The sequence below is a fragment of the Leucopleurus acutus genome, assembly GCF_964270905.1.
Source record: "Leucopleurus acutus genome assembly, chromosome: 4".
Taxonomy (NCBI): Eukaryota; Metazoa; Chordata; class Mammalia; order Artiodactyla; family Delphinidae; genus Leucopleurus; species Leucopleurus acutus.
Genome location: NC_139146.1, coordinates 137,602,034 through 137,625,003, shown reverse-complemented (window position 1 = coordinate 137,625,003; position 22,970 = coordinate 137,602,034). Strand labels below are relative to the sequence as shown.

Here is a 22,970-nt window from a genome sequence, read left to right as displayed (position 1 = left end):
AAGAAATCAACAGTAGATGAAATGATACAGAGGAATGGATCAGGGAGATGGAAGACAGAGTAGTGGAAATCACTGAAGCTGAACAGAAAAAAGAATAAGAAGAAAAGAGAACAGTTTAAGAGACCTCTGGTACAAAATCAAGTGCACTAATATTCACATTATAGGGTCTCAGAAGGAGAAGAGAGAGAGAAAGGGGCAGAGAACATATTTGAGGACACAGTAGGCTGAAAACGTCCCTAACCTGGGAAAAGAAACAGACATGCAGGTCCTGGAACACAAACAAGATCAACCCAAAGAGGTCCACACCAAGATACACTGAATTAAAATGGCAAAAGTTAAAGAAAGAATATTGAAAAGGGAAAAGCAACAAGTTACATACAAAGGAACTCCCATAACGCCATCAGTGGACTTTTCAGCAGCTCTGCAGGCCAGATGGGAGTGGCAGAATAAATTTAAAGTGATGAAGGGAAAATCTACAAACAAGAATACTCTACTCAGCAAGACTTCCATTCAGATTTGATGGAGGAATCAAAAGTTTTACAGACAAGCAAAATCTAAGAGTTGGGCACCACCAAACCTGCTTTACAAGAAATGGTAAAGGTATTTCTCTAAGTGAAAAAGAAAAGGTTACAAATAGAAACATGAAAATTATGAAAGGAAAAAGCTCATTTGTAAAGGCAAATATTAGGTAGTAAATCAACCATGTACAAAGCTAGCAGGAAGGTTAAAAGACAAAAATCATCTATATCCACAATAATTAGTTAAGGGATACACAAAACAAAAAGATGTAAAATATATCAAAAACAATAATCAGGACTTCCCTGGCGTTCCAGTGGTTGGGACTTCACTTTCCAATGCGGGAGGTGTGGATTCGATCCCTGGTCAGGGAGCTGAGATCCCACATGACTTGCAGCCAAAAAGCCGAAACATAAAACAGAAGCAATATTGTGGCAAATTTAATAAAGAGTTTAAAAAAAAAACAATAATCATGGCGAGGGTGGGGGAGTAAAGATGTAGGGTTGTTAAAATGTGTTTGAAATTAAGAGATCAGAGACTTAAAATAATCATATATATTATATTACATTACAGGGCTTCCCTGGTGGCGCAGTGGTTGGGAGTCCGCCTGCCGACGCAGGGGACACGGGTTCGTGCCCCGGTCCGGGGGGATCCCGCGTGCCACGGAGCGGCTGGGCCCGTGAGCCATGGCCACTGAGCCTGCACATCCAGAGCCTGTGCTCCGCAACGGGAGAGGCCACAGCAGTGAGAGGCCCGCGTACTGCAAAAATAATAATAATAAAAAAAAAATAAATGAAAAAAAGGGCTTCCCTGGTGGCACAGTGGTTGAGAGTCCGCCTGCCGATGCAGGGGACATGGGTTCGTGCCCCGGTCTGGGAGGATCCCACATGCCGCGGATTGGCTGGGCCCATGAGCCATGGCCGCTGAGCCTGCACATCCAGAGCCTGTGCTCCGCAACGGGAGAGGCCACAACAGTGAGAGGCCCACGTACCGCAAAAAAAAAAAAACAAAAAAAAAAAACCCAAAGTTGGTAGAAGGAAAGAAAAAATAAAGATCAGAGCAGAAATAAACAAAATAGAGACATAGAAAAAATAGAAAAAGATCACTGAAAACAAGAGCTGGTTCTTTGAAAAGATAAACAAAACTGAAAAAACTTTAGCCAGACTTACCACAAAAGAGAGAGGGCTCAAATCAATAAAATAAAAAATGAAACAAGAGACAATACAACTAATACCAAAGAAGTACAAAAAATCATAAAAGACTACCATGAACAACTACACACCAAAAATTGGACAAGCTAGAAGAAATGGATAAATTCCTAGAAACATATAACCTTCCAAGACTGAATCATGAAGAAATAAAAAATCTTGTTTTTTATTTCAGACCAATTACTAGTAAGGAGACTGAATCAGTAATCAAATACCTCCCAAAAGGGCTTCCCTGGTAGTGCAGTGGTTAAGAATCCACCTGCCAAAGCAGGGGACACAGGTTCGAGCCCGGGTCCAAGAAAATCCACATGCCATGAAGCAACTAAGCCCATGGGCCACAACTACTGAGCCTGCGCCCTAGAGCTCGTGAGCCACAACTACTGAACCCGTGTGCCACAACTACTGAAGTCCGTGCACCTAGAGCCCATGCTCCACAAGAGAAGCCACTACAATGAGAACCCTACACACCTCAACAAAAAGTAGCTCCCACTCACCGCAACTAGAGAAAGCCCATGCACAGCCAAAAATAAATAAATAATTTTTTAAAAAAAATTAACAAAAAGACCTCCCGGAAAACAAAAGTCCAGGACCAGATGGCTTCACTGATAAATTCAACTAAACATTCAAAGAAAAATTAATACCAATCCTCCTCAAACTTTTCCAGAAAATGGAAGAGTAAGGAAGCTTCTGAACTCATTCCATGTGGCCAGCATCAACCTGATTCCAAAACCAGGCAAAAACCATGTGATCATCTCAATGAATGCAGAAATAGCTTTTGACAAAATTCAATATCCATTTATGTTTTATCATAAATGGATGGGTATGGAGGGAACATACCTTAACATAATAAAGGCCATATATGATAAGCCCACAGCTCACATCATACTCAACAGTGAAAAGCTGAAAGCACTTCCTCTAAGATCAGGAACAAGACAAAGATGTCCACTCTCCCAGTTTTATTCAACATAGTATTGGAAGTCGTAACCACAGCAATCAGACAAAAAAAACGAAATAAAAAGAATACAAATTGGAAAGGAAGAAGGAAAACTGTCACTGTTGGCAGATGACATGATACTATACTTAGAAAATCCTCCTGCAGTATAAAAAAACAAACAAACAACTACTACTAAACTTTCTTTGGGTTATTTGTATGGAAATATGTTAATATAAATGTTTCAGGCATTACATAAAAAAAAAAAGAAAGAAAATCCTAAAGACAGCACCAAAATTACTATAGCTCATCAATGAATTTGGTAAAGTCAAAGGGTACAGAATTAATATACAGAAATTTGTTGCATTTCTATACACTAGCAACAAACTATAAGAGAGGAATTAAGTATACAATCCCATTTACCATCACATCAAAAAGAATAAAATACCTAGGAATAAATCTAACTAAGGAGGGAAAATACGTGTACATGGAAAACTATAAGGCACTGATGAAAGAAACTGGAGACAACACAAACAAACGGAAACAGATACTGTGTTCACAGATAGGACTAACATTGTTAGAATGACCATACTACTCAAGGCAATCTACAGATTCAGTGCAATCCATATCAAAATACTAATGGCATATTTCACAGAACTAGAACAAATAATTCTAAAATTTGTATGGAAACACAAAAGACCCCAAATAGTGAAAACAATCTTGAGAAAGAAGAATAGTGCTATAGGTATCATGCGCCCAGACTTCAGACTGTACTACAAAGCTAGCCATCAAAACAGTACGGTACTGGCACAAAAACAGACACATATATCAACAGACACATATATAGAACAGAATAGTGAACCCAGAAATAAACCCACACACTTATGGTCAATTACTCTACAACAAAGGAGGCAAGAATATACAGTGGAGAAAAGACACACTCTTCAATGAATGGTACTGGGAAAACTAGACAGCTACATGTAAAAGAATGAAATTAGAACATTTTCTCACACCAGTTACAAAAATAAACTCAAACTGGATTAAGGACCTAAATGTAAGACCAGAAACCATAAAATTCCTAGAGGAAAACATAGGCAAAATACTCTGACATAAATTGTAGCAATATTTTTTTGGTTCTGTCTCCTCAGGCAAAAGAAACAAAAGCAAAAATAAACAAATGGATCTAATTAATCTTAAAAGCTTCTGCACAGCAAAAGAAACCATAAACACAATGAAAAGACAGCCTACTGATTGGGAGAAAATATTTGCAAATGATACGACCGATAAGAGGTTAATATACAAAAATATATAAACAGCTCATACAACTCAATACAGAAAAAACAAACAACCCAATCAAAAAATGGGGAGGAGGGCTTCCCTGGTGGCACAGTGGTTGAGAGTCCACCTGCCGATGCAGGAGACATGGGTTCGTGCCCCAGTCCAGGAAGATCCCACATGCTGTGAAGCGGCTGGGCCTGTAAGCCATGGCCGCTGAGCCTGCGTGTCCAGAGCCTGTGCTCTGCAGTGGGAGAGGCCACAACAGTGAGAGGCCTGCGTACCGCAAAAAAAAAAAAAAAAAAAAAAAAAAATGGGGAGGAGACCTGAATAGACATTTTTCGAAATAAGACATACAGATGACCAACAGGCATATGAAAATATACTCAATGTTGTTGATCATCAGGGATGCAAATCAAAACCGCAATGAGGTATCACCTCACATCTGTCAGAATGACTATATTCAAAACGACCACAAAGAGTAACTGTTGGCAAGGATGTGGAGAAAAAGGGAACCCTCCTACAGTGTTGGTGGTAATGTAAATTGATGCGGCCACTATAGAAAACAGGATGGAGGTGCCTCAAAAAAAACTAAAAATAGAACTATAAGACCTGGCAATTCCACTCCTGGGTATATATCCAAAGAAAATAAAAACATTAATTCAAAAAGATACATGCACCCCAATGTTCACTGCAGCATTATTTACAAGAGCAAAGATATGGAAGCAACCTAAGTGTCAACAGATGAATGGATAAAGAAGATGTGGTATATATATATATATATATATGCAATGGAATATTAATTGCCCACAAAAGTATGAAATTTTGCCATTTGCAACACATGGATGGACTTGGGGGGTATTATGCTTAGTGAAATAAGTCAGACAGAGAAAGACAAATACTCTATATGTTATCATTTATATGTGTAGTCTAAAAAATGAAACAAATGGATGAATATAACAGAACAGAAACAGACTCACAGATATAGAGAACTATTGGTTACTCGTGGGGAGAGGGAAGGAGCAAAGTGCAACATAGGGACAGCAGATTAAGAAGTACAAAGGACTATGTATAAAATAAATAAGCTACAAGGCTATACTATAGAGCACAGGGAATATAACCAATATTCTATAATAACTTTCAATGGAGTATAATCTATAAAATTTTGAATCACTGTATTGTACGCCTGAAACTAATATTGTAGATCAACTATACCTCAATAAAAATAGATAAATAATAAATTAAATATTTTTTTAAAAAATAAACTTACTTAGAACTCAAAGTCTCCTTTTCCCATAGGCACAAAATCCTCTGCGTGAAACAAAGCAACCACAATCACAAATATGGCTGGTAAGTTCAGACTGGAGGGGAACACCCAAACGCATGACAGTTAATGACAATTCCTCAAATACAATTAGAAGCTATCAAGAACCTGCAGAATCCGGTGCCCTGTTGGCATCTCTAGTATGCTAAACCCACAAACCAAAAAATATTTCAACATGACTCTATTTCAGAAAGAAGATCCTTCTCCACAAAACACTGCATCACCAGACAGCTTCAGAGAAAGGTATACAGTGAGAGGGAGAGAGAGAGAGAGCAGGGGGTGAGAGAGTAAGATGAGGGAAAGCGGGTGGGAGAGAGGGGAAGAGAGAATGGGGGAGCACTTCTAGAATTCACCCGTGCAAGCTGTTGAGATGAAGGAACACGGTTTTGAGGTTCAGCTACAACTAATTTCTTTAGGTTTTGCAAAAGTTCAACTCTCCAGCACTTCAATTCCAACTCTTAGTATTTCCCCTTAAAAATAACAATGAGAGGGCTTCCCCGGTGGCGCAGTGGTTGAGAGTCCGCCTGCCGATGCAGGGCACGCGGGTTCGTGCCTGGGGCCGGGAAGATCCCACATGCTGCAGAGCGGCTGGGCCCGTGAGCCATGGCCGCTGAGCCTGCGCGTCCGGAGCCTGTGCTCCGCAACGGGAGAGGCCGCAACAGTGAGAGGCCCGCGTACCGCAAAAACAAAAATAAATAAATAACAATGAGAGGGGAAGGGTGGAGAGGCCTTTCCAATTAGATCTATGAAATGAACTAGAACTTATATTTGGAAAGTTTTCTGATAAATGGAAAATGGCTTGGACCTGAGATAACTTACGCACTCTCACGTGTGGCATCCATTACAGGAGAAAGACTTCAAATGCGTGGTTGCAGCAATCAAGGCCACAAACAAAAGACATTCAAGAGAACAGCAGTTGGAGCAAAAGGTCTCAGTGATACATACCTTAGTTCCTAAACGGCGACACCCCCAGGAGGTGGTGACCCTCTCCTCGAATGCACTGTCCTCCCAGAGTTTAGAAGGCAGACAAATTCTTACGCTGCCATCATACTCTGAACTCCTTTCCGAAGAACGTAGGGTCATTTACGGGAAGAGTTACAAAGCCTGGGCTCTCCCATTTCTTGAACCGAGCTCAGCTTCAGAAGACCACCGCCGCATCCGCAGACAGGAAGCAGGGTCAGGCTCCAAGTGTCTCTGAACAACATCTCTTTCTCCGGTTTAAGCGTCCCAGAAAGGCTATTCCCCTAGCATCTACCCCCTGACTCTCCTTAAATACCCTTTTCTCTGGTTGGTGTCGATAAAGAGTTTGATCAGGGAAACCTGATCAAGACTGCCGTTCCCTGCAGCGGTGATGAGCACTGATTCAAAGCACGTGGGGAAGGAACTCTGCGATCTGCATTCTCAGCTTGGTTAACAGCCTCACCCAGCAAAATGGCCTCCTTACTTTACGGCCTTGCCTCATTTTTGACCCCAAACTTCTGTTCATATCATTAACTGAACTTGGCTTCAAATCACCTCTTAGTGAAGGCCAACATTCATTATTACACCTTAATTCTTTTTAATGCACCGAAATAGATGAAATAATTCAAACTCCAAGTACCATGTCAGCCATCTCACCTGTTCCTCGTTGAACAGACAGGTTCACCTGATAACCCTTCTTACTTGGATTTCTCACTCAATTCCCTTTCCCCCAAGAGAAAAAGAAAGGGCAAAAGAAAGATGACCTGACGGACTTGAAGGGGAGTCAGGAAAGGGACATTTTACCACTCAGCTGGGCCAAACTTTCCTGTGGTTGGATTCTCCTAAACAGAAGAAGGGGTGCTTATGTCAATCTCCTTTTGCCCTGGAAAGTCCTCTTAAGTAAATTCAAAATTCTAAGCAACAATCAGAAGACACAGGGCTGAGATCTTCATGCATGAATCTTTCCCTTCCTTCGCCTGCTTTTGCGACTGCACAGCTCAGAACTCGTAGTGAGGTTGCCTCTAAGGCTCCTGGAAAGACTGTGAAGGTGGGAGAGGAGGCCGCAGCTCCGAGACCAGCGGCTGGACAGCCTCCTCTCCCTGGAGTCCTGCTTGGGTTCATCTGACCCTTCCAGCTCTGTGCTCTCTCAGTGCCTCTCCCCACAGGTATGGCTTTCTCTCACTCACACAAAGAACGCTGAAACACTTACCTAGAGAAGACCAGGAAGGAGCCTGCCAGATGTCATTCAACTGCCAATAAAGCGCTCCCATGGTGTGCCCTTCTCCATGCACTATCTCACTGCGACTGCGGCGGTAGAATTCAGTTTCTGTTTTGACACACTGGGCCTGCATCACCTGATTCAGGGGAAAACATTACAACACAGGTGTTTTTCAAATGAACTTATCTGCAAAACAGAAACAGACTCACATATAGAGAACAGACTTGTGGTTGCCAAGGGGCAGGGGGCGGGTTGAACTGGGAGTTTGGGACTAGCAGATGCAAACTACTATATATAGAATAAACAACAAGGCCCTACTGTATAGCACAGGGAACTATAGTCTGTATCCTGTAATAAACCATAATGGAAAATATGAAAAAGAATATATATATATGTATAACTGAATCACGTTGCTGTACACCAGAAACTTACAACATTGTAAATCAACTACACTTCAACCTTAAAAAAACGATTATTCAAAAAAAGAAGCTCAGTCCATTGCAAGATTTAAAAAAAAAACACAGGTGTTTTTGCTTGAGGTAGGCTGTCTAGATCTGAGAAAATTATAGGCGTGAATAAATTTGGGAATTTCACTACCATTATATATACCATCATTATACTAGATCTGGAACCAACCCCTTAATATGAGAAGCTGTTGTCTATAGCAGCTGGGTTTGGGGAGAAGCTTGGTATTGGGCTTAACAATGGGTAATCAGGTAATCGTGGAAACAGAATGGTGTAAAAGGTTCTTTGCCAGCGATAGTGGAGGCAATGATGGAAAACAAAGACTGTGATTCCAGAGCAAATGCTATATGCAGTCAAACACTAAGTTTTGGGCAGTGATGGGTTTTACTAACACTTTCGTGGCTATTAAGAAAATAGTTTATTAGAAAAAAATTCTATAGAAAAAGAACTATATTATGACTCTGATATTGTCAAATCCCTAACCTCTTTCTTCTAGTCAAGCAATTGTTTTTTATATGATGCCTTTTGATAATGTAAAACTTCTTATGAATGCAATTCCTTCGTTATAGCAGAACAGATGGTAAACTGCAACAAAGAGACAAGTAAATTTAGTTCTTATTTAAGAGGCATGAAAAAACTTCATGCAAGACCCTTAATTACTTAATTACCAAGGAGAACCTGGAGAGGCAGTCAGAGCTGCAAGGATTCCCCAGTCAGAGGAAAGGACGGCCTTAGAGTAGGGTCTGGATTTTCACAGAGGAGGAAAAAGAGGGATGCATATATGGCCACTAGAAGACCAAGTTCAGATGCCTTCCTAAAACACTAGAAAAGCTCCAATGAAGCGAGACCTTTAGATCGAGGAGAGTTGGCTAGTGAGGAAGTCGCAGATGAAGTTACAACTTACATGAGGCACAGCTGTCAAACTCCAGAAGGGCAAAGCGAGAAGAAATCACGGCCGTTCAATAAAAATTTAATAAACACTTACAGTGTGTGTTGCATGCTGGTAATGGTAAGCCCCACCCCCAGCAAAAAAGAGACAGCCCACCCTTGTGGAGCATATTGGCTTGTGTAGAAGACAGGCCTTAACCAAAGAATCACACAAATATATGGAAACTTTAAACAGTAATGAGGGCTAAGAAAGAGAGGTGTGTGATGTTAGGAGCCTGGATAGGAGGGGAAATGGGTCTAGCTGAGGAGGGAGATTGGCCTCGAAGTACAGGAAAGAGAAAAAGAGAGAGGGCAGAACGCTGCAGCCAGAGAGGACACATGTGGCGAAAGGAGAATGCACAGCAAAGAACTGAAAGAAGGCCAAGGCAGCCTGAACTCAGAAAGCCGGGAGCAATGGCAGCAAGGCTGGTGGGGATGCAGAGGCCAGACCTGGGAAGGTTTGGGATGTATCCTAAAGGCAACTGGAAGTCACAGGAAGCTTTTAAGCTAAAGGGTGAAGTGACCAGACTTGCATTTGCAACAGGCACCTCTGACCACTGAAAGGAGTCAGGGGACTAGAGGGCATTCGGGGAGACCATTTAGAAATCTATTATAATCTTCTAGGCAAGAGATGATGTTAGCTGTGAGCAGGTAAAGAAATGCCCTTTCCATTCAGGAACCAGACCACTGGGAGCACAGCCGTGATAACAGGCAGATAACACTCTAAAGAAAGTAAGAATCTCACGAACAGAGTGGCAAGGGTGCCAAGCTCAAAATGACCACAGGATACTCTCTGAATATATTAGTCTAGCACTAAGTCAAGGAGTGAAATACGAAAAATAGGCCTAAGATCTATGCTCTTTAACAGTCAAGTTAATCTGCAGTTATGAGATAGGCTGGGACCTGGGACCCCTTACCAGAGTGCTTGCACCTGGACAAACGTCTCCTCAAGCAACAGAACGCAAAGAAACTATACAGGACTAAAACCAACTGCACACACGCACAGTGGGAGCAAATTATGAACAATAAGATACAAAAAGGCCACAAACCAACTGCCATTTCTGAGGTGTCGGCAGCAAAAGCAGGGTACTGCGCGTGATTCCTGCACGCAGCACCACCAAGGGGCGCGCAGACCACCTAAACTACACCTCCCAGCCAAGCCAGCAGTCCACCTCCAGCCTCACCCCCTTTAAGGAGCCAGGGAACCAACGGCACCTGTTACTTGTTTTCGCTCCCTCATGCTGCAGCACGAGTCCTGATAAAGTCTTGCCTGAAGTTCTCTTCTGGCCTCTTATCAATTTCTATGGATTAAGAGTCCAAGGACCCGGGTGAGTAACAATTAGACTCAGGATCTCTAATCAAGTTCCTTCTAAAAATACCAATCTCGTCTGAACTAAAGAAGAAAGAGATTTATCAACTTCTAGGCCTGGATACCTAGGCATAGAGAAATCAAGTCCCTTGATTAAGCGTTCACATGTTTGTCGAGTTATTGTACAAAATCAGTGTTGTGGAGCGATTTCTAGAAAGTTCAGTGAACATAAAGCAGCCAATTGAAATCTTAGTAGAAACAGATCTGAGGGTAGCACCAATTATCAACGCATGCCCATTAGAGACTTAACCTCACATCAGCATGGGAAGTAACCTTTGTATTTGTTTTTAAATTTTGATAATATCTGAACTTATTTAAATCACCTCAGCCCCCAAATAACGTCCCCACCAACCAAGCTAAAATTGGCCCATGGGCACAAAATCAAGCCAGCCACAGTCCCTACCCTGCAGCACACACACCCGAGGCACTGAACAACAAGAAGTCTCTGTTCTCATCCTGAGATTCCTGAAAACTCGGCTAAGGCTTTATGGACGGCGTGTAAAGGGATCACAGGAGGAGAAGATGAGGAAGCCCTCATCACACCAATAAGGAACACACGGGGAGAGGTATTCTGATCACCAGACACTCCAGAGGTGCTAGCCCAGCCCTGACAGGCCAAGCACGGGCATCAAATGGCGACCACCATGGACACTCCACTTTGGGTGTCGGCCAACAATTCTGGAACTTCCAGGATCTGAAGTATCTCCAAAGCCTGGGCCATTCCTGATACACCAAGGAAGCCAAAGGACCTGCAATATTCTGCTATGGGACTTGGTTCAGCGTGGACCCACGAGTAGAATGGGTCGTCATTCTACGCCTCAGGGAGGGGCGTCACTCAAGAAGTTTGGGACTGGAATCCGTTTCCTTGGATCCAGATTTATAAAACAGGGTGAATAGGAGAAAAGTACAAATCGGAATTTTGAGGTGGGGAACAAAACACCAGTGTACACCAGAGTAGGAAATTAAGTCATCTCTTTCAGGCAAAAATAAAAACTTCTAGGACAAAGCCATATCTATTGAAACAGTCATGCTTGTACTCAGTTGGATCTAATCCAAAGGATAATTAGATATTTTACTGATGGGCTTGGTAGAGGTGACCTGCATTTTCTTCACGGTGAATTTAAGCTTCTTTTCAGGGGGAAAACGTCTGATGAGTGGCAAATTTTTTACAACACTCCAAATTCCTGCCTGATCTTTGTTAACATATACTGTAACTCATATACGTTTATAATTTTGTATTCTACTCTGACTTAGTTTTCACATGTGTACATTTCCATGTGATGCCCTGGCATTTTCTATATATCTCTGTGCTCTAAATGGTTCCACAGTTATACCATAGTTTGATGAATCATTCTCCAATAATTTTTCGGCATTTGAATGGTTTGCAGATTGTTTCTTTAAATACAAGAGCAAAGAACATTTTATGTCCAAATTAATTTCTTTGCCTCTTCTGTTGTCTCTTTTGATAATAATATATGACACATTTTAAAGTCCTTGTTGCATGTTGCTATATTAGGTTCCAGTCAAGAGGCTGCCATAAACTGCTAGCCTCCAGGCAGAACTCAGCCCCACGCAGGTTTTAATTGGCTCACAGAGCGGGTGCTTTTTGTTTCTTCTTGTTGTCGTTTAATGTCTTAAGTCAGGGCCTGTATGCTCCATTTTGCCACAATCCCCAATATTCAGACTCTCATCCATTTAAATTACCCGCCTGGTCCCTACAAACATTTGAGTTTTCAGTCCCTGAACTATTTCAATTCTCAGAACTACCTGCAAAAAATATTTAAAATATTTATTTCCGTATATCTATTCTAACAATTTTCCAGCTGTAATTTTTTTTTTTTTTTTTTTTTTTTTTTTGTGGTATGCGGGCCTCTCACTGCTGTGGCCTCTCCCGTTGCGGAGCACAGGCTCCGGACGCACAGGCTCAGCGGCCATGGCTCACGGGCCTAGCCGCTCCGCGGCATGTGGGATCCTCCCGGACCGGGGCACGAACCCGCGTCCCCTGCATCGGCAGGCGGATTCTCAAGCACTGCGCCACCAGGGAAGCCCTCCTAGCTGAAATTTGCCTTTTCTGGTTTAATAGGTAAACATTAGCAATCCTTTTAAACTTAAAAAAAATTTTAAGGCAAGCAGGACTCCTAAGCCTTGCTAGGAATGAAAGGAAAAGAGCACTAGGCAAGCTCTAACTAGTAGCCTATCACACCTGAATTTAGTGTGAAAGTGATAACCAAGGTTCTTCAGTGCTCCGGGTTCTGGCACGTGCACCACACAGTACCCTCCACAGGCAGATGGTGCCACGCCTATAACATGGATCTGGGTTTATCCAAACCAGTGGGTGCTAGTTAGGGCTAATGAATGACACCTCTGTTCAGAAAAATGCAGAAGCCCACTATCCATCTTAAAGGGAAAATGTACAGTCCTACTTCCCTGGGGAAAAAAAAATCTCTGCAACTGCCTCTTTCCCTTTAAAAACTGTACCTGTATTTATAGATTCATGCATCTTTTCCTAAAGAAAGCAATCTTTATATATGAGAAGGATAAATGCTTAGTCATTTCCTAGGTTACTCAGTCCCACTGTTAGCAGACAAATCTAATTTTAGTTCCAAAATATGCCTGTTTTCAGCAGCTTGCTTGATTACACTTATGAAATCAGTCCCCTTAGAGAAACATGGTATGGGAAAAAGAAATTGGACCAGGACACCAAGACCTAGGTTCCAATTCTAGCTCTGCCACTGTGATGAAGGTTGCTGTCTACAAAAACCCATTCTCCCCTTCCTCCAGAGTGACAGAGTTGTAGCTGGGTTACATGCTCAGAAGCACACCCTCTACCCTTGGAACTAGGAGAAGCCGTGTGATAAGTTCTCCTGATACGATGGTATTTATATACTTTATTTACTTAAAATTATCCTGACAATAAGAACCTTCCAATAAAGCCATTTTTTAACTGGCTATAATTCATACTATACAATTCACTCCTTTACAATTTATAATTCATTGGTTTTTAGTGTAGTCACAGGTTGTGCAACTCTCACCACTACCTCATTCCAGAATGTTTTCATCATCACCCTCTAAAATCTGAACTGGTTCATCTGTCCCTGCTCATTCTTCTCTCTCCTCTGCTTCTGGAAGCCACTCATCTACATTGTCTCTACGGATTTGCCTATTCTGGACATTTCACATAAGTGGAATAATACAATGTATAGTCTTTTGTGACTGGCTTCCTTCAGTTAGCCTAAAGTTTTCAAGGTTCACCCATGTTGCATTATGTACCAGTATTTCAAACCTTTTTATTCTGCTGAATACATTTCATTGTATGGATATGCCACATTTTGTTTATCCACTTATTGGCTGATAAACATTTGGATTGTTTTAACTTTTTGGCTATTATGAACATTTATACACAACTTTTTGTGTGAACATGTTTTCAATTTTCTTGGATATATACCTAAGAGTAGAATTTCTGTGTCCTATGGTAACTGTTTAACTTTTTAAGAAACTGACAAACTTTTCCACAGTAGCTGTACCATTTTACATTCCCACCAGCAACATCTGAGGTTTCTAACTTCTCCACATCCTTACTGTGACGGTTAACTTTATGTGTGAACTTGACTGGGTTAAGGGATGCCTACACGGCTGGTAAACACTATTTCTGGGTGTGTCTGTGGGGATGTTTTTGGTGATTCAATAGACTGAGTAAAGAAGGTCCGTCCTCACCAGTGTGTGAGCATCATCAAGTTGGTTGATGGCCTGAATCAAACAAAAGGGGAGGAAGGGTGAATTCTCTCTCTCTTCTTGGGCTGGGACACAGCTTCTTTTACCCTCCGACACTGGAGCTCCTGGTTCCTGGGCCCTGGAACTCTGGGACTTACACCAACGGCCCCTCAGTTCTCAGGCCTCAAGACTCAAACTGAATTATACCACCGGCTTTCCTGGTTCTCCTTCTTGCAGATGGCAGACTGTAGGATTTCTCGGCCTCTGTAATCATTTCAGCCAATTCCTATAACAACTTTCCTCTTTTATATGTCTACATATATCATATTGGTTCTGCTTCTCTGGAGAATCCTGACCAATACACTTACCAATACTTGTTATTTTCTTTTTTTTTTTTAATTCTAGATATCCTAGTGGACATGAGTGGTATCTCATGTGGTTTTGATTTGCATTTCCCTAGTGACTAATAATGTGCATCTTTTCATGTACCTATTGGTCATTTTCTTTGGAGAAATGTCTCTTCAAATCTTTTGCCCATTTGTAAATTAGGTTGTCTTCATTATTGAGTTGTAAGAGTTCTTAATATATTCTGGACATTAGATCCTTATTAGACATATGACTCGCAAATTTTTTCTCCCATCCTGTGGGTTATCTTTTCACTTTTATGATAGTGTCCTTTGACACACAAAAGTTTTTAATTTTGATGAAGTCCAATTTAGTTTTTTCTTCGGTTGCTTGTGCTTTGGTGTCATATCTAAGAAACTGTTACCTAATCAAACTTCACAAAGATTTACACCTATGTTTTCTTCTAAGAGTTTCATACATTTGGATCTTTAATCCATTTTAATTTTTGTATACGGTGTAAGGTAGAGGTCCAAATTCATTCTCCGACATGTGTACATTCAGTTATTCTAGCACGATTTGTTCAAAACACTATTCTTTCTCCATTTTATTGTCTTGGCACCCTTGTAGAAAATCAATTGACCATAGATGTATGTGTTTATTTCTGGACTCTCAAGTCTTTTTAATCAATCTGTATGTCTGTCCTTATGCCAGTACCACACTGCCTTGATTACTATAGCTTCGTAGTAAGTTTTAAAAGCAGGAAGTGTTTTAAACTTGTTCTTCTTTTTCAAGATTGTTTTGACTATTCTTAGTGCCTTGCATTTCTATATAAATTTTAGGATCACTTTGCCCATTTCTCCAAAGACGGTAGTAGGAATTTTGATAGGAGCTGTGTTGAATCTGTAGATCAATTTGGGGAGTTCTGCTATCTGCGATCTGACACAATATTAAGTCTTCCAATCCATGAACACAGAATGTCTTTCCATTTCCTTAATTTCCAACAGTAATGTTTTGTAGTTTTCAGGGTGCAAGTCTTATGTCTCTTTAGTTTAAATATGTTCCAAAGTATTATATACTTTCTGATATTATTGTTCACTTAAGTTCATTTTCAAACTTTTTATTGCTTAAAATACAACTGATATTTGTATATTGATCCTATATCAATAGGACTTTAGCAAGGTTGCTAAATTCTTAGTTCTAATAGGTTTTTAGGTAGATTTTTTACGGTTTTCTATATATAAGATCATTCATCAGCAGATATCGTTTTACTTCTTTCTTTCCAATCTGGATGCCTTTTATTTCATTTTCTTGCCTAATTGTGCTGACTAGAATCTCCAGTACAATGCTGAATAGAAGTGACAAGAGCAGGCATCCTTGTCTTGTTCCTGATCTTAGGGGGAAAACTCTCTTTCTTTCACTATTAAATATCATATTAGCTATGGGTTCTTCACAGATGCTCTTTTTCAGGTCAAGGAAGCTCCTTTCTATTCCTAGTTTGTTGAATTTTCTTATCAGGAAAGGGTGTTGGATTTGGGCTAGTGATTTTTCTTCATCTATTGAGATTATCATGTAGTTGTTTTTCCTTTATTCTATTAATATGGTGTATTACATTGATTGACATTCATATGTTGAACCAGCCCTGCATTCCTGAGACAAATCCCACTTGGCTGTGATAATATAAACCTTTTTATATGCTGCTGGATTTGGATTATTATTTCGCTGAAGACTTCCTTCTGTCTATATTCATAAGGGATATTGGTCTGTAGTGTACTTTTCTTGATATGTCTTTGTCCAGTTTTAGTATCAGGATAACAATGCCTTCACAGAATGAGTTAGGAAGTGATTTTGCCTCTATTTTTTTGAAGAGTTTGTGAAGGGTTGTGTTAATTCTTCCTTAAATGTTTTTTAGAATTCACTAGTGAAGCCATCTTTGAGGGAAGTTTTTGAATTACTAACTCAATCTCTTTAGTTGTTAAAGGTCTATTCATATCGTCTATTTCTTCTTGAGTCAGGTTTCCTAGTTTGTGTCTTTCTAGGAATTTGTCCATTTCATTTAGGATATATCACTTGTCACAGAATTGTTTACAGTATTCCCTTATCACCCTTTTTATTTCTGTAAGGTCAATAGTAATGTTCCCGCTTTCATTCCTGATTTAGTAAATTGAGTCTCCTCTCTTATTTTCTTGGCCAAGCTAGCTAAATGTTTTTCAATTTTGTTGATCTTTTCGAAGAATTAACTTTTGGCTTTGTTCATATTCTCTATTGTGCCAAATTTCTGAAGTCTGCTTTACTTAACTGTTAAAAATGGATGTTATAATTCAACCAACCACCTCAGTAGTTATAGAACTTCCCTTATCTCAATTGCGAAGAGATTTAATATTATAGTTTTAAAAGCAGAAACCTGCTCCATTCATTGCCCTGAGAACTTGGGAAAAATACTTAACCTTTCTGAGCCTCTGTTTCCTCATGTCTAAAATGGAAACAGTAACAGAGATGTCTAGAGATGTTAGATTACATGAGAAGGTATACAAGGCACCTTCCTGCCCCAGGGCCGGGTGTCAGAGTAGACACGCAAAGAATGCTAATTGTCTGCTTGACTGTTCAATTACGTAATGCATATAAACACAATACACTAGTGTATAATATACGATGTTACTAATCTTACCTTCATTCCCCTCCTTTACCCACCCTACCCCCAACTTACAAGCTCAGCATGGCCTGGATCCCCATCACATCTCAGTGCTGTTTACCAAACAAGACACTGTTCCAGGGTAGCAGGTGTCATCAACACCTGAGCCTACAGCATAGCCTGCTTTTTTCTTCTTAGTTCTTATGATCAAGTAACTTGCAACATGGGTAGATAAAATGGATCCCTAAAGACTCTGAGTCTCTCAAGGACATCCCAAACTTCTAGCCCTCATAACATGCTCAACAAATATGTGAAGAATAAATGAAAGCACTAGAGGGGGCTATAAGCTAAGGGGTTAGTAACGACTGTCCATAGCCCAGCTTCCTCTCTAGGACGCTGGCAACAGATTTGTTAGTGTAGACAGTCCTCAAACTAAGCAGCGAGGTCTTTGTGACACAGCTTAAGAGACTGTGCCTACAGACCTACTAGAGAATGGACTTGAGGATATGGGGAGGGGGAAGGGTAAGCTGTGACAAAGCGAGAGAGAGGATATACACTACCAAACGTAAGGTAGATAGCTAGTGGGAAGCAGCCGCATAGCACAGGGAGAGCAGCTCGGTGCTTTGTGACCGCCTGGAGGGGTGGGATAGGGAGGGTGGGAGGGAGGGAGACGCAAGAGGGAAGAGATATGGGAACATATGTATATATATATAACTGATTCATTTTGTTGTAAAGCAGAAACTAGCACACCATTGTAAAGCAATTATACTCCAATAAAGAAGTAAAAAAAAAAAAAGAGTGTGCCTAGGTATGTAGGTTATTTGGAATACAATACAACAGGTTAAAGTAGGAGAATGAAAGGTGGGGCAAGATTATTTTGGAATATTAGAAGAATTAAAGAGGTAAGAGCCTAAGTGATACCTTTGTGGTTGTAAGATAAAGAGAAGCTAGGGAAGGATCTAAATGTAAAGAAACTTACTGCACAGCTTTCTCTGCCAAGATTTTTCTGAAAGTTGCACACAAAATAAATTGCTTAACAGAATGTCTTAGAAAGTGGCACACAGGCAAGTTCTTCAGAACAGTATGACAGATTATGAGAACAAGATCAGGGGCTGGGAGTGGGAACAGAGAAAATGGACCAAAGAAAGGTTTTACTTCTTATACACAGGTGAAAGATGATTGTTCTAATATCAAGGTAGTAAGGGGAAAAAAACTTGTTACCCTAACATTTCCTGTCTGTACTCAGTCAGGAAAGTCCAACACGGAAAACAAACAACAAAAGAAATCATAATTCTGATTTCTTTCATCTCAGATCCCATCTAGTATATCAAGAAGTCCCAAGGTAGAATCAACAAGGACAAGTCCAATTCCCAGCCAATGCCTGATAGGACGCTCATGCTTAAAGGATCAGACAAAAGCCATCACCAACAAAAACCGCCAATAAATAATCCCACTTCTACACCAGCTCCTGACTGTGTACCTCTGATGCTCATGAGTTCAGAAAGAACAATTATTTCTGTTAGTTCTTTGAATGCGGTTTGGGGAAGTAGAATAAAGTAACGGTAGGGCTTCCCTGGTGGCGCAGTGGTTGAGAGTCTGCCTGCCGATGCAGGGAACGCGGGTTCGAGTCCCGGTCCGGGAAGATCCCACATGCCGCGGAGCGGCTGGGCCCGTGAGCCATGGCCACTGAGCCTGCGCGTCCGGAGCCTGTGTTCCGCAACGGGAGAGGCCACAACAGTGAGAGGCCCACGTACCGCAAAAAAAAAAAAAAAAAAAAAAAAAAGTAACGGTAATAAAACGAACAGCCGGGAGGAGAAAAGCCAGCATGAAAAACAACAGCTGAAAAGGTTCACACATGCACACGTGTGTGCAAATAAGGATCATCTTATTTCATGTATCAAAACTGAGACACTTTTATAGAATATTGGCTACAAAAAACTAATAAGGATGAACTGCAACACTTTAAAAGGAACAGATATCAACAGAATCCTTAAACTTGTATTCTATGAGGTAAGTTTATAAATTACATATTACATAGGAAAAACTTCCTGAATTGATAATATTATAGTTGAAAATTTAAAATTCTCATCAGTTTATCACCTTCCAAAAAAAGAGTCTTTTGGCTGACAGTTTTCTGTTTCAACTTCCATCCAGGGTTTTGTGTTTTCATACAGGAGAAAACTGATGAGAGTGAGCGTGAGTTTGTATAAAAACTGGTACATTCTCAGATGCTAAGATGCAAAAATTAAAATGTGATGTTTAACACATTACTGCAGATCATATGATTGGGAATAGGCTCTTACCTTCTCTCTCAGAACTTGAAACAACTTTAGCAAAAATATCACACAAATAAGCAGTGGTTCTCAAATAGTCTTAATGTGTGTGTATTCACAGGTTCATGAAATATAATAAAAATATAAAAATAATTTAATATTAATTTCATTTAACTTTAATGAATTTTCCCCAACTCTAATATTAAAAACATTAAAAGAACTTAAATATTAATGGCAAAAGTTACTGGTTTCCCTATTAAAAATTTTTGTTTTATTTTTACATATCTAGCATTTACAACTAAAGTACATTTTTATAAGAACTGGCATCTTGATGTATATGGGTCTGAAATGATACTTCATCTTTGATTTTTAATTTGAATTAATAAGACCATGATAGATTTTTTTTTTAATTTTACTTTTAAACCATTTTAGTGTGCTATTATATCTGTTCTAGTACTCTGAGTCACTTTGGTTTTAAAAACTACCTATTTATTTATGGTACCATGTCAAGAATTTCTTAATGTTAAAAAATACTGTATGTATGTGACGACATAACAAACCAGAACAGTTCCTAGATCGGGGAGGGTTCGGATTAGCGTTTACTAAGAGGGCAAGAAGAACTGAACTTTGTACTTCAAAAGGAGATTTTGGTTTTATGAGGTGCTGGTCATAGTTGTTTATTTTTATTTTATCAAAGCCTGGCAGGTGTTTGCATTCCAATTTACCTTACGGGGAAGCTTCTTTTCTAAACATTAGTTTTTAAAATGGGTGATGAATTAATTCCACAGGAAATGACATTATAAACATTAGTTTTTCTTTGAGATAAAATAATACAAGCCAAACTTTCTGAAGTTAAGGGTGATGCATAATATTACAATTTGTTGTATGTTGTGTTTGTAAAGGTTCCCTAAAGTATTAAAAGTCAGGCAATTTGTGTAAATTGCAAAAGCAGAAACTGTGATGTTTGCTTAGTAGTATGTTGTTAGAATTCTTTTTTGAGGTGTATGTTATACACATAGCAAACTATTATTCAGACTTGCTCATCCTGTATTTTTTAAATAGGAGATACAGCATCCCAAGTCATTTTTAGTTCAGTTAGCCTACAAAGACTTCATCTCTCTCCCCAAATTCTCTCTTCCAAGCCTTCTTTGTCATCTACGTGCAGTTAAGGTGGAAATGTTCACAGACTTTAGTTTGTAAACTAAAAGTGAACTTAATTTCCATTGTGCCCTTACATCCACCATTGGCAGTAGCCAAAGCTAGCTTTATAGTCTAACAGGAGAGACCATGTTCTGCCATGATGAACCGTGGTGCTGCCAGCGGAGTTTTTTCCCCTTTTGATGGTTTTACTTAAGCTACTAAATGGATATACACAAGCAGTTGAGTTTACACTAAAACTATGAAATGATATTTCCCGTCTATGTCCGTGCCTCTTCAAACTTGGATGTGTGGGTTTTTTTAATCATTTTTCACTTCCTTGTTAACCTCTTATAGTGTTCTAATGATGAGAGGGATTCAAATAAAACTAAATACCTTTGAATATCCCTTCCCCTCTCACACACTGAAGGCTGTGGAGGAACTAGACTATTTCCTGTTGCCAAGACATGCTTAGACACCAGAGTTTTCTTTACTCGGCGGCATGCTACCCCCGGCCTCACCCACACCGCCTAATTTAAGAGGGTCCCGACCTCAACCTCTACTGAGACTTAAAGGTAAACTCTCCTCCCTCCAGGTTTTTTGAGCAGTTTTTTGGCATTTCACCAGTAGCCCTCATTTTTACATGTGCTGTTGTAAACTTCTTAAGGACAGGGATGACGTCTTGGTGATTTTTGTGCTTCCACCTCAACCCTGGCAGCTAGCCCACTGTCTGGAACAAATCAGGTGTTTAACGTCTGTCAAACTAAATGGAATAAAGGGTTTCTACTAGCAACAGCATTTCTCATGCCTCAGTTGTGTAAGCTGGTTGTTTGTGTTTGGTTTCCTCTGCAAATATGTATGTTTATCACCCACCCAATAATTTAAATTATTTTTTTAAGTTTTGTTTTCTTTCCTTCAGATACTACCCCATGGCCAATTAGCTCTAGAAAATGTAGTTGCCGCCAATGAAATGATTATCCCAAACTCTGCCCCTGGTTATACTTCGCCAAACTGAAATTTGAATTTTCTCAATAAATTGGTCATGTCTGAAAAAATATATAAATTGTAAACATTAAGATAAAAATATTATCCAAGATTCAGGTCAATATTTTCTTTAAAAGTTAAACATAAATTTATCATATAGCTCAGCAATTTCACTCATATATTTCTACTCAAGAGGAATGAAAATATAGGTACAAAGATGTGTATGCAAATATTCATAGCAGTGTTATTCATAATAGTCAAAAATTGGAAATAATCCAAATGTCCATCAACTGATGAATAGATAAGTAAAACATAATATATCCACACAACAGAATATTACTTAGCAAGAAAGAGAAATGAAGCACAGATATATGGCTATAACATGGAAGAACTTCAAAATCATTATGCTTGGTGAAAGAAGCCACATACCAAAGATCACATATTATATGATTCCAGTTATATGAAATGTTGAGATAAGTAAAATCTATAGAAACAGAAAGCAAATTAATGTTTGCCTGGGACTGAAAGTGAGAAAGGAGAGTGATTACAAATGGGCAAGAGGGGGGACTTCCCTGGTGGCGCAGTGGTTAAGAATCCACCTGCCAATGCAGGGGACACAGGCTCGAACTCTGGTCCGGGAAGATCCCACATGCCGCAGAGCAACTAAGCCCGTGCGCCACAACTACTGAGCCTGTGCACCACAACTACAGATCCTGTGTGCCACAACTAATAAAGCCCATCTGCCTAGAGCCCGTGCTCCACAACAAGAGAAGCCACCGCAATGAGAAGCCTGTGCACTGCAATGAAGAGTAGCCCCCGCTCGCCGCAACTAGAGAAAGTCCATGCGCAGCAACGAAGACCCAATGCAGCCAAAAATTTAAACATTAATAAATAAATAAATAAATTTATTTTTAAAAAATGGGCAAGAGGGATCTTTTTGGAGTGTCAGAAATGTTCGAAAGTTGTATTATGGTGATGGTCGCATGACTCAATAAATATACTAAAAATCACTTGATTGTACACTTAAAACAAGTGAATTTTATGGCATGTCAATCATATCTCAGTAGAGCTGCTTAAAAATAATCTACTAAGGTACACAATATAATATGAACAGATCTTAAGTGTACAACTCAATGAATTTTAACATATGTATACACCCATGTAACCAGTACCCAGATCAAGATACAAAACTTTTTTAGCAGGCCAGAGTTTCCTTGTACCCTTTCCTAATCAGAATGCACCATCTTCCTCCACAAGAGTGGTTACCATCAACTTGTTCTATATCATCTGGATTCATTTTGTCTATAGTGAAACTACAATGTTTCTTTTGCTCAACATAATGTCTACAATATTCATTAAGGCTGAAGCTGATAGCAGTAGTTCATTCTTTTTTATTTTTGTGGAATATTCCATTGTATAAATATTCCACAATTTGTTTGTAAATTCTTCTGTTAAAGAACATTTAGGTTGTTTCCAGTTTGGGGCTATTATGAGTAAAGCTGCAATGAACATTATTTTAGATGTCTGTTGGCAGACGTATGCACTCCTTTTTCTTGGGTACCTAGCTAAGAGTAGAAATGCTGATTCATGAAGAAAGCAAATGTTTAACTTGGGTAGAAACTGCCATAAGATTTTCCAAACTGTTTAAACAAATTTCCACTCCTACTATCAATGTCTAAAAGTCCCAGCTGTCCCAC

The 22,970-nt window shown here is 39.8% G+C and overlaps 1 protein-coding gene across 2 annotated transcripts in view; it reads right to left on the bottom strand.

Moving 5' to 3' along the window:
• MANBA (mannosidase beta) overlaps nt 1-22,970 on the bottom strand; it is a 113,348-nt gene that overhangs the window by 8,581 nt on the left and 81,797 nt on the right. For both annotated transcript variants that reach the window (XM_082837659.1, XM_082837660.1), the window contains one exon: nt 7,425-7,569. In XM_082837659.1, the coding sequence (XP_082693785.1) occupies nt 7,425-7,569 (145 nt within the window). The remainder of the gene's footprint in view (nt 1-7,424; nt 7,570-22,970) is intronic.